General features: G+C 49.4%; 1 protein-coding gene across 3 annotated transcripts; it reads left to right on the plus strand.

Moving 5' to 3' along the window:
• The first annotated feature begins 1180 nt into the window (after positions 1 to 1180).
• bcl6b (BCL6B transcription repressor) lies at positions 1181 to 8086 on the plus strand. 3 transcript variants are annotated; one of them, XM_018726244.2, is made up of 11 exons: positions 1181 to 1261; positions 2003 to 2084; positions 2417 to 2639; positions 2789 to 3016; positions 3340 to 3525; positions 3647 to 3848; positions 4095 to 4306; positions 4410 to 4609; positions 4828 to 4958; positions 5755 to 5892; positions 6564 to 8086. In XM_018726244.2, the coding sequence occupies exons 3-11, from the start codon at positions 2422 to 2424 to the stop codon at positions 6702 to 6704; spliced, it is 1656 nt and encodes a 551-aa protein (XP_018581760.1). In that variant the 5' UTR covers positions 1181 to 1261; positions 2003 to 2084; positions 2417 to 2421; the 3' UTR covers positions 6705 to 8086. The 3 variants fall into 3 exon arrangements, with proteins under 3 accessions (XP_018581760.1, XP_018581762.1, XP_018581761.1); XM_018726246.2 differs by having other exon boundaries at positions 4509 to 4609; XM_018726245.2 differs by lacking the exon at positions 1181 to 1261 and adding an exon at positions 1299 to 1663.
• The last annotated feature ends 3658 nt before the right edge of the window (positions 8087 to 11744 follow it).

Consider the following 11744-nt stretch of genomic DNA (forward strand, 5'->3'; position numbering starts at 1 on the left):
GTTCTATAGATTTGTTTATAAGGGGGGAGGCGGTGGCACAGTGGCGCAGTGGGTTTGGTTGGGTCCTGCTCTCTGGTAGGTCAGGGGTTCAAGTCCCGCTTGGGGTGCCTTGTGATGGACTGGCATCCTGTCCTGGGTGTGTCCCCTCCCCCTCCAGTCTTGAGCCCTGTGTTGCCAGGTTAGGCTCCGGCTCACCCCAACCCCGCTTGGGACAACTGGCTTCAGAGAGTGTGTGTGTGTATCTTGATTGACAACCTAGTTCTTCCACAAAGGGCTTGAATTTTTTCTCTCCTATTTGTCTGAAGTACAGGTCCAGGGGTTGTGGGCCTCACCATGCCTCGTTACTGTCTCTTTGGAGACAAGCGGCTTCAGTGTGTGTGTGTGTGTGTGATTTTTCTATATAAATTATCTCTTTATACATTAGTTCTATATACATTGTTCTATATATTGCCGTATATACATTAGCTGTATGTACATTGTTCTGCACACACACACACACACACACACACACACACACAATGGCTACAACCGCTCATCCCAAGTGAGGTCGCGGCGAACCGGAGCCTAACCCAGCAACACAGGGTGCAAGGCTGGAGCGGGAGGGGACACACCCAGGACGGGGTTCTGCATTCATTGTTCTATAAATAATTTTCTATAAATTAACTCAATATACTTTAGCATTGTTTTATGTACATTGTTGTCTATTTGCCAAAATTGTTCATATTAAATGTTTTGCTCAAGGTAGAAACAAGCAGCTGCTCTGCAAATACACGAAAGCCCTGTGGCTGATGTCCGTCCCCTGGATGGGGGACCGTCCACTTGTGTTTCCTTCAGTCCCACATGGATGGGGGCGGCGGAACATGGAAGGGCCGGGCTAGGTGAGGCCCGCTCCAGGCCAGCACGCTCCGCTTTTCCTGTCTCCCGTGGCTACTTACAGTTTTTTTTTTCATTATTATTAAACAAAAAACACCACTTTCCTGCCATTAACTGTAAGAGAAAAAAAGGATCCCTAAAAATACCGCGCGCTCAATGCATGGATGCTTTCCGCAGGGGTTTCCTGGCGGCTCGCGGGACGGCAGGGGAGGGGAAGGGGAAGCCAGGGCCCATGGCGGAACAGGGCTTCCTGCAGGACGCTATAAAGGCTCCCCGCCGGCACCCTCCTCTGTCACAACAGCGTGCGTCTCCCACCGACACCAAGGGTTCGTAGCGCACGGCCGGCAATCCGCCACGGCCCACGCATGCTCCGTCCCTGCTGGCTCAGGTGAGGCTTTGGCACCGCTCTCCATCCGTGACGCCCGTGGCGCTCACACCCTTCGCCGAAACGCAGGCCTTCACATGCAATTCTCAAGCTACAGTTGTGTAACGATGGAGTGAGGGAACAGCGGCGAAAGCATCTCTTAATGTTTCCTTATTATTGATCCGTATCTGCGAAAAGCTCTCTGGAATCACGGGGGATGACTGAGGCCACGTGAGTTTGCTGTGTCTTGACATGAACACGTGTGTGAAGCTCAGGACGAGTTAAAGCTATTGCAATTCTCTTGGAGAGTAAGACCTCAAATCGTCTCCTTTGAATCACCGCAACTCACAACTGAGTGTCGAAGAAAGAACAGCAACAAGTAAAAACTGAGCTGGATTAACTGGACCTTGCACTGGAAGGACCCGGGTACGAGTCCCTGCTCCTGCTGCTGTGCCCTTGCTCAAGGAACTTAGCCTGAATTGATGCACTAAACGTTTACCTGCCACACAAATGGGTAAATTGGTGTAAGTAGCTGAACACTGGAGAGAAGCGTCAGATAAATGAATTTGCATTATAATTAAATCTGACTACTTTGAAATGGCAAAAAAGAGGGGAGCTGATATTTAATCATATATGTGTTGTTTGGCGTGTTACTGGTATGAACTGTGGTTCTGGCAGTAACACTTGTTTCCAATCATAACCTCACCATTTCTTGTTTTTCGCTGCGCTGCACCCAGATGACACACGTGTCCTTCTGTCACACAGGTACGAGAGCAGGCCTGCTGTGACCTGTCCGACGCTGCCACCTGACACCGTTTCGCCCCACTGAGCTCCACGCTGCACTACGGTGAGTCTCCGCTGCCACCTGGGAAAACATACATGTGCAGGGCTGCTTGAAAGTGTGTCAGCCCTACAGGAATGGTCATTATTCTTGTATAAAACATTAAAGGTATAAAATGAATAAATGACTATGATTTACACACCTGATCTACTTACCTACTTGGTTCAGCCAGTACAACTTGGGCTTCACTTATTGTTACACCTGCTCCACTTCCGTGTTTCTACTGCACTCAGATTTTCTTCTAAAGCTACATATGGAATTGGTCATTACACACCTATTTTGTCTCCTGAGAAAGACTATTTATATATGATTTATTTCAATATTGTTTCTTACTACAGTGATCATGAGCAAGATGCTCATGGTGGAGGGATACAGGGTCCTGCTGGGGCCAGAGAGGGACGCATGGGCGGCGGAGGGATACGTCAAGGAGTTCACGCGTCACTCAAGTGATGTCCTCGTGAACCTGAATGAGCTGCGGCACCGAGACATCCTCACTGACACCACACTGCTGGTTGGCAGCGCCAGGCTTCGGGCACATTGTGCCGTGCTCATCGCCTGCAGGTTTGTGTGTGAATGTGCGTGTGTGTTTATGTCTCTGTGTTCGCGTGGGTCCACACGTGAGTCTGACCTCTGCTTCCTCTGGCCCCATTCATCTCTACATGTGACTGACATCCCCCTCCCCCTGACCACTCCCCCTGTTCCTTCCCCAGTGGCTTCTTCTACTCTGCACTAGCGCGCCGCGTGCCAGGGGCGGAGCGAGGGGTAGTGCTGTCTCTGCCCCCCTGGCTAGACGCTGGCAGTGTGTCCCTGCTGCTGGATTTCATGTACACAGCCCGCCTGCCCCTCTCCCCCCACACGGCCAACGAGGTGCTCGCCGCCGCCACCTATCTGCAGATGGACCACGTTGCGGACGCGTGCCGGGACTTCATGCTGCACAGGTGTGAGCCGCAGGCACAACATTGGCTGTGTCCCAGTTTGCTCTTCGCATAAGTTTCCATGGATTAAATTAACTCAGTGGGGGATTTAGAGCAAACACCTTGCACGCAAAAGGACCCAGGGTCGATCCCCTCCTCTTGCTGTAGTGGCCTTGGGCAAGGTATTAACCCTGACCTGATTCAGAAAAAAAATTATGCTGCTCTAGAAACTGGTAAACCAGTGTAAGCAGCTCAACTGTAATTTGCTTTGGAAAAAAGTGTCAGAGAAATCAATGAAAAAGGTAAATATTTAAACTGCAGCGCTGACGGTGTCCCGTGTCCGACAGTGAGAGGGCGCCAGCAAGCCCCCAGCAGAGGGAGCTGGTCTCCTCGTCTTCTGCTGTTCTGCGGACCCTTCCTGCTGATGTCCATCCCAGGGGCACCTCACTGGACAGTGGCAGCCCACCTCTGCACAGTGCCACCATCTGTCCAGTAGGGGGAGCCATGACACACATGCGTTACACACTGGACAGGTGTGGTATAGCAGTATGTCCCTTAATGTAGTGTGGTCTATCCCACAGTCTGCCGGATAATAGCTAAACTAAGCGTGTGTGTATGTGTGTGTGTGTGTGTGTGTGCGCGTGCGTGCGACAGAGTTCCCAAAGAGGTCACGGTGCCCCTACAGCCAGCCACTCCCAAAAGCCACGAGCTTGGGCTCAAGAAGCCAAAGCTAGAGGTGGAGCAGCCGACACTCGTGGGGTCGCCCCCTCGTCCCCCAGACACACCGTCGCAGTCGGGCTGCCAGCCCAACTCCCCCACCGAGTCGAGCAGCTGTAGCAAGTCCCTGCATGCCATGGTGAGTCATCTCACTATTATTATTATTATTATTATTATTATTATTATTATTCACTTGTGTTATTCCACTCTCATCGTGTTCACTTCTCTTTCTTTTCTGACTTTATCATTTTAACTGGAAGATACACACTTCTCTTGACCCGAAATCCACTCGCTGTAGACATTACTTCCTGCCACTGCATGTTCGCCTCCCACTTGTCACCTGCCTGTTGTCATGGAGACAAACATTTTTTTGTGTGAACTGCAGGAGGGCTCTCAGGTTAAACCCGCCCCGGACCCCAAGGCCTGCAACTGGAAGAAATACAAGTTCATCGTGCTCAACCCTCAGTGTGCAGCAGACGTGAAGAAGGAGCAGCCGGACGAGTGCAGGGGGCGGGGCCAATGTGACCACACCCCCAGCAGCTCCACAATGCACTCTAATGGGGAGATGCAATCAGAGGCTGTGGACCTCAAAGACAGGTACTCTCAGACACCTCAATGCGCACACAAATCAGCGGCATCTGTTCGCAGACAGAAAGCATCCGTATTTGCATTTTTAAAGTGACCTCGCCATCTACTGCAGGCCAAGCTCATGTCTACGGTGCCAAGGTTCTCAGCAGAACTGCCCCCAGCTGGCCTCTGCTTCATGCCCCTCCAGCTCTGACCCAGATCATGCCCCCAGTCAGATCTTTGGTGTGGAGAAAACCAAGGAGAAGCACCCAACAGACTGCGAGAGCTGCAGCTCCGGGACGCGTTGCGGGGGAGCCAAGCACGGCGGCACAGGTACCAGGGTGACCGCCTCCCTCCCCAGGGGCCGACACCGCCTATCATACCACAGTCGAGTAAAATCAGATTTCCAGCGAAGCATCTCCACCCATCCACCGGCTCCCTGCCCCCTCCCCCATTCGCTCTGCTACTCTTCTGAACGAGTTGTTCGGCAGCGTGGGCCTGAGCGCAGGGGAGCCTGACTCCTTCTGTCGACGCTCTGCTGCCCCCTACAGGTGAAAAGCCGTACCGCTGCGGCGTGTGCGGCGCGCAGTTCAACCGCCCCGCCAACCTGAAGACTCACACGCGCATCCACTCCGGGGAGAAACCGTACCACTGCGACACCTGTGGGGCCAGGTTTGTCCAGGTGGGGGCGCTGTCTCTACACAGCAGAATACACAGATATTTTTTTACTACTGTACATTTTTTTATTGCTCTATTAAAGGGTGATACTTGAGTTCTGTTACTAGAATAACAACAGCAGCAACAACAATTAATTAACTCGTGTGTGAAGTTGTCCTGGTTTTAGACAGCCGTGCCTAGTGTGTGAGGTTACTACTGCGAGGAAATGAGTTTAAATAACCGGGCTGCTCAAGATGCTGTTAGAAGACATCGATGTGCAAATGTTTTATAATCACCGTTTAGTTGGAGTGTATTGTGTACGTTTTTATAGAATTTTTTTTTGGTGAAGTGCTAAATTTTTTTCCTGGAATATTACATTACTAGGGGGGCGCGGTGGTGCAGTGGGTTGGACCGGGTCCTGCTCTCCAGTGGGTCTGGGGTTCGAGTCCCGCTTGGGGTGCCTTGCGACGGACTGGCGTCCCGTCCTGGGTGTGTCCCCTCCCCCTCCAGCCTTACGCCCTGCATTGCCGGGTTAGGCTCTGGCTCCCTGTGACCCCGAATGGGATAAGCAGTTCAGAAAATGTGTGTGTGTGTGTGTGTGTGTGTGTGTGTGTGTGTATTACATTACTTACTAAATTTTTTATTTAAAAAAATTGAATTTTTACTTTAATTTTTGCTAAACGCTAATGCATTTATTTCCTTTTTTACTGGGAAATGGATACACCACTGATCGAAGGAATTCATTATGCCCTGCTTGTGTGTATGTGCGCCCGTTACATTTTGACACGTGTGTGTGTGTGTGTGTGTGTGTGTGTGTGTAGGTGGCCCACCTGCGCGCCCACGTGCTGATCCACACGGGGGAGAAGCCGTACCCGTGTCACACGTGCGGCACCCGCTTCCGCCACCTGCAGACGCTCAAGAGCCACCTGCGCATCCACACCGGGGAGAAGCCGTACGCTGTGAGTGTGTGCGGCGCAGGAAGCGCAATGTACTGTTACACCCAGGACACACACGGACGCGAGGAAACACACAAATGGAACCGGGTCCTGGACACAACTGTACTGAGAGCGGAAGTCCGTCCATAATTCAGGTTGTTTCTAACCCCATCATCGCAATCAAGAAAAGCGTAATAATACAGATGTTCCTCGGTTTGTTCGGTCTGTAAAAATTTCAGATAAAGCTATGAGGAATGAAACATCCACAGTAAGACTTTGATTCATTCACCACTGAGTCATTGATTGATTCATTCATTCATTTGTTCATTCCCTCATTCCATTTTCATCCGCTGCTCATCCTACGCAGGATCTTCGAAACACAGGTTACGAGAGAGGGAACATTGTGGCCAGGTTGCCAGTCCATCCCAGGGCTTTTATTTGATTACCTTTTCTTAGCTTAAAACAACAAGTGCAACAATAGTCAGCATCTGGCCACTGTCATTGTGCTTTATTATCTGCACAATCAATAAAGGTGCAAGAATAGAGATGTATCTCAATTCATTTCAGTTTCTATTAAATTCTTGTACAAGCTTTGTAGAAATAAAAGTGTGCTGTAATACGAGGACCCAGTGTGCACACAACATGCAGTGTGTGTCATACGAATTGCTTCTGAAGCCACGCTGTCTCACCCTCAGTGCCACCAGTGTGACCTCCACTTTCGCCACAAGAGCCAGCTGCGCCTCCACCTGCGGCAGAAACACGGCGCCATCACCAACAACAAGGTCCGCTACAAGGTTCTGGTGGACCCGTACCGCCCAGCGCTGCAGGCCTGCTGAGGCCCGTTCCCAGATCCCTCACCTGCAAGCCTTTAGAATGGCTTGGTTAACATGCCACCAGCAACGGTGAATGGAGCGCTCTGATTGGATGTTTCGCTGACCGATTCCCTGGTCTTAGACTGTGCAGGTCATATTCTCTGAATATGAATGTATGAATGCACATATGAATTTAGACCAAACTGCACTGATGCTGGAGGACACGTTGCGTGCGAGAAAAAGGTGAAGGAATGTGGCTGACAAGGAAGGGTGTAATGGTAGTAATGGGGTGTGGTTAAGGATCCACATGGAGCAACGTGTTTCAGTTCCAGTGTTCAGTGTGTGTGAATACTCTGTGAGCATCACCTGGGGAGAGGAGCAGAGCTGCTCGCAGAGTGGGAAAGTGGAAAGCAGAAGGATGTGAGGGAGGAAATGGAAAGATGGGAAATAAAATGAAGAGCTGTGCAAGTTCTCTGGTACGAGAGAGAGAGAGAGAGAGAGAGAGAGACACTGTTGAAGGTGTGAGGCGGCTGTGATCCGGACTCAGCTCGAGGGGAGGGGCTTCACTTGTGTGACATCAAGGCATGGGCAGAGCCTGGCTGCTGACTTTTCCTTTGAACACTCATTTGTATTGTTTTTACGCTTGTCCAGTGCAGGACACAATGGTCCAGAGTCACCATTTCACCTGAAACACATATTTTTGGACAGTGGGAGGAAACCAGAGCACTTGCAGGAAACCCAGACAAGCAGGGGGAGAACACGTGATCTCCATACGCAGGAATTGAACCCGCACCCAACTGCACAGCCAGGAGCTGTGGGGCACCAGTGTGACCTGCTGCACAATCATGCCACCTTTTTAGGGGTGGATGTTGTATTTCTCCCAGCTGTACGGAAACATTGATTGCTCCAGTAGGTGTGTGGGATCTTGCCAGGACCTCTTCACTGTCAAAGACTCAATGTCACTGCTGTACTTGGTCTCAACCCCTCTCAAAAGGCAAATTCTCAAAGCTCTTGAAGCTCTTGAAGTTCTGCTTCTCGCTGCTTTGAGCTCAGTGTTGCGCTTTAGAGCCAGAAACGTGTCTGTATGTTAATACACACAACACCTGCTTTGAAAGCAGCACAGCATGCTGTAAAAACTGACAAAGATAATAATAACAATGATAATAATGATTACAGGTGTAATATACTGAACTTTAATGTGCTCTTTTGCTGGCCAAAGACAACAACTGTTAAAATAGTGAAGGATATATTGTGATTTTTTTTCCCAAATAAATTCTGTGTGACTGCTTTCATATCTCAGGTGGTTTTTTTTGTCTCGATGTTTAGGACACAAGTCCCAAGTCCCACCTTTAGCACATGTCGAATTCTGTCATAAATGGAAGCCTGTGGAGGAAAACACTGCAGAGTCCAGCATCTGAATCGTCTTCCCATTGTTTTTTTCCTTTAGGTTAAGGGTTACCTATTCTTTTTCAAATTAATTTTATGAACAGAACAGGTTCACAGAACTCCGCTATGGATGGTCTCAAGCCCAGCTGAAAAAGGAGGAGGGTTGGGCGTGAGGCTAGCTACCCCACACCATAAAAACCTTGCCAGCTACAGAAACACCAACAAGGAAACTTCCTGACGTCTCAGCTCTTAGGGATGCCCGAAGAACCGTTGCTGGCGACCTATGCCCCAGGAGGGGTGAAAGACAAGAAGAAGAAGACAGGTTCACAGAGTGTCACAGCAACACAATCCATTTATATAAAACAAGGGCAGGAGGTCAAAGGGTTCCCGTATTCCACATCTATGATTGTGCGTCACTGTTGAATAAGTTCCAGAAGGATCTCCAAGCATTCCAGAATTCCTCTGAATTGTCATGCAAATATAATATTAATTTTTTCCGCTGCTTGTCCACTGCACAGGCTCACGGTGGTCCAGGGTCTATCCTGGAATCCCAGGCTGTGGGTGAGGGGACACCCTGGACAGGACGCTGATGTCTCCTGAGTTCACCTCCAGCTTCACAGCCATGTAACATGAGGACAGCTCAACAGCGAGACTCAACGGTACTTTTGCTGAGGGTGCAATTAACTGAGCCTGTGCCACCCTCCCTGTAGCCTCTAATTTCCCAGCACTCCCAGCACACTCCTGGGCGGCGGCACGGCGTCAGGCCACTGTAATTTCCCCCAGATAATGATCACTTCACAGTGGTGAATGACACATTACAGGGCATTTGCATCGCTCCCTTTTTCAGCTATGTGCTGACAAATAACTGGAAAAAAACTGAATCACTTACTCCATGCAAATGGATAAATATTATCTTTGATCACAGTTTTGGAAATAATTCCTTTATTATTATTGGTATTATCTGCAAGCCTTCTAAATTCACCGCATTTATGCCGTTGAGCTGTAAAAGAAAATATGAAAGTTACTGTGGGCCACGTAGACAAGAGAATGTGTGTGGTCTGAGTGACACATGTACCGATAGTTCACAAGTTATTAGGAAAAATTAAAAAAAAGAATTATGGAGAGCAAAGAATGACCCGAAGGCAATGCAGTTAAACCTCAGTGTGGACACCTGAAGGTTTATGTGCGCACTGGGGCTTTGCTACGCACAGCAGGTGGCGTACTGGTTAGAGCTGATGCCTTACATTCTACGAGTTGCTGGTTTGAAACCCACTCCCACTGTAATACCTGTAACCAAGGTGCTTGCCCTTAATTACTGCAGTAAGAATACTCTACCTTGTAAGACTGTAAGGTGCCTTGGACTAAGTTGTCAGAGAATAACTCAGCAAGCATGAGCTAAATATTTCGGAGCAAAACTGGGTCCAGTTTTAAGTCCCTTTCCGTAAGCGCCTCCTGAGGAAACACGTTGTCTTGGAGAATGTAAAGATTTTGCATTTTCCAAAATAATGCACCTGGGATGTTTGGACATAGGTTCGAATTCAACTCAGTCTGCCTAGACGTTGCATGTTCTCTCTGTCTGTAAGCATTTCCTCTCGGTGCTCTGATTTCCTCCCACTATCCACATTCCAAGGAAATGCAGTTCAGATTCATTTGTTCTTTTTGGACTACCCTGTGCTGCACTGGCATATTTTCCAGGGTGTACCACCCCAGCCCTGTTCAAGGGGATTGTGGGATAGGCTCCGGACCACCATGACCCTGACCAGAGCAGGTGATTAATGAGAGAGAGTGAGATTCCTTCTAAGTTACTGTTTGAACAGCTTCACCTGCTGGAGGGTGGAGGAATAGCTCAAGATGAAACAAACTTCCACTGTGTGTGTAATAATAACACTGACACAAACGAAAATGAAGTTGTCTCTCCAGATTTATGAACATCAATAATGTTAGTTACTAGTTTTCAGTATTCTCAGGTTTAAGAAGTTGTTACTGCGGTACCTCTGTTAATAAAGTTATTGCCATCACAATACTACTGTATCCATTGTTTAGATTTTGCATGCATGCAATCACACATTGACTGAAACCACTTGTCCCAAGGAGCTGGAGCCTAACCCAGCAACACAGGGCGTAAGGGTGGAGGGGGAGGGGACACACCCAGGATGGGACGCCTGTCCTTCACAAGGCACCCCAAGCAGGACTCGAACCCCAGACCCACCGGAGAGCAGGACCCGGTCAAACCCACTATGCCCCCCTTGCATGCAATCATTACATGCAATATATATATATTCAGTGATATAGGGAATTACGATTTACAAGTAACATTAGTACAAAAACATTTCTAAGGATTCTGTATGGTCTGGTACGGGGGGAGGTCCATGGGAGGGCGGGTGACACCAGAAGTTACCGCACTGGGTGACACCAACCCTAGTGACGCCACTGGTGTAAGGGACAAATGTAGGACAGTGTTTGTGTGTATAAGCGAGAGAGAAGCAGACACAGAAACCTCCAGGTTCCCAAATAGTTTAAGTCGAGGAAGTACGGGCGAAAAATCTTATTTCCATGTTTCTCCTAGTTCTTGACTTCTTTATACGCTGTCCATGTGTTATAAACAACCAGGTCATGAATTTTCAACTACATGAACATTTTCTCTTTATTTTTTTACTTCACTTTGTGTATTCCTCACTTGTCTTCCATAAAGTACTGCGGCGCGACCGTGAATCGCCTGTTTTTCTGTGTCCCGCCCTTAGTTGGCAGTAGAGAGCAACCAAACAGAGGAGCAGCGCGCGACCACCTTAATCCACCTTCTCCCAGTGTTTACAGTTCATGTTCATGTCTGTTTCTAAGTGTCTGGACCAGAGTGCAGCGCTGGAGATTTTATCTTGCTGCTTAGTGGAACGTAATACATGACTTGACCACTGCCTTTCACGGGGGAAACTCTGCCCCCCTTGCACGGTTTTATTTTATTTTATTTTATTTTCGGCCGCCTGCCGAGCCTAAGCCTTAGGTGCAGGGTTTCGGGCGGGCTTCTCCGCCACCCCCGAGGGTGAGGCAGAGATTTTATTTCTCGTGCTGAATTTCACATAGATCAGTTTGGGCTGTCCCTTTGGAAGTCACCAAAAGCTCCCCGACAAAACGAGACAATGGCGACCATGGCGAAGACAGCGGATCTCAGGATGCAGACCCTGAAGAACACTATGAGAGGGACACTTTAGGCTCAACTGAAATTGGGGAGAGGGCGTCTCCCCCCCTCCCATCATGTGTTTCTCCTGTGTGTTTCTCCTATATATGACTATTGTCTTAAAAATATACCGGCAATTAAAAAACACTAGGTTACATGTTCTACATTCATGCATTAAGCAAAGCCCGCATCAGAACGCACAAGAAGAGCTCCGACTCTCTCGTCCCTCGCGCGCTCACTCGCTACACCGGCGCGCGGGATCGGCGCGAAGTGACAGACGGATGGCACGCGGTGCACTGCAGCGAAGGGGCGTTGGGCTGCTGAGCGCGCCTCGCGAGCCGCGTGTGTGTGTGTGTGTGTGCGCGCGCGCGCGCGCGCGCCTGGTTGTTTATTCGTGTGCGTGCACCTCGCGACGAGAAACAGTCTGTCGCAAAGACAGCGTAAATTTAGCTGCGATCGCGGGCGCGTCCGAGCTCGTACTCGTCGTGCATCAGTGCGTCTGGGAA

The sequence above is a fragment of the Scleropages formosus genome, chromosome 21 (genome assembly GCF_900964775.1).
Source record: "Scleropages formosus chromosome 21, fSclFor1.1, whole genome shotgun sequence".
NCBI classification, from domain to species: Eukaryota; Metazoa; Chordata; class Actinopteri; order Osteoglossiformes; family Osteoglossidae; genus Scleropages; species Scleropages formosus.

Coding starts and splice junctions, on each gene's coding strand:
- bcl6b (XM_018726244.2), top strand. CDS start 2,422: ATGAGCAAGATGCTCATGGTGGAGGGATACAGGGTCCTGCTGGGGCCA. Junction 3,526..3,646: donor ATGCGTTACACACTGGACAG/GTGTGGTATAGC, acceptor TGCGTGCGACAG/AGTTCCCAAAGAGGTCACGG. Junction 4,307..4,409: donor GCTGTGGACCTCAAAGACAG/GTACTCTCAGAC, acceptor CATCTACTGCAG/GCCAAGCTCATGTCTACGGT.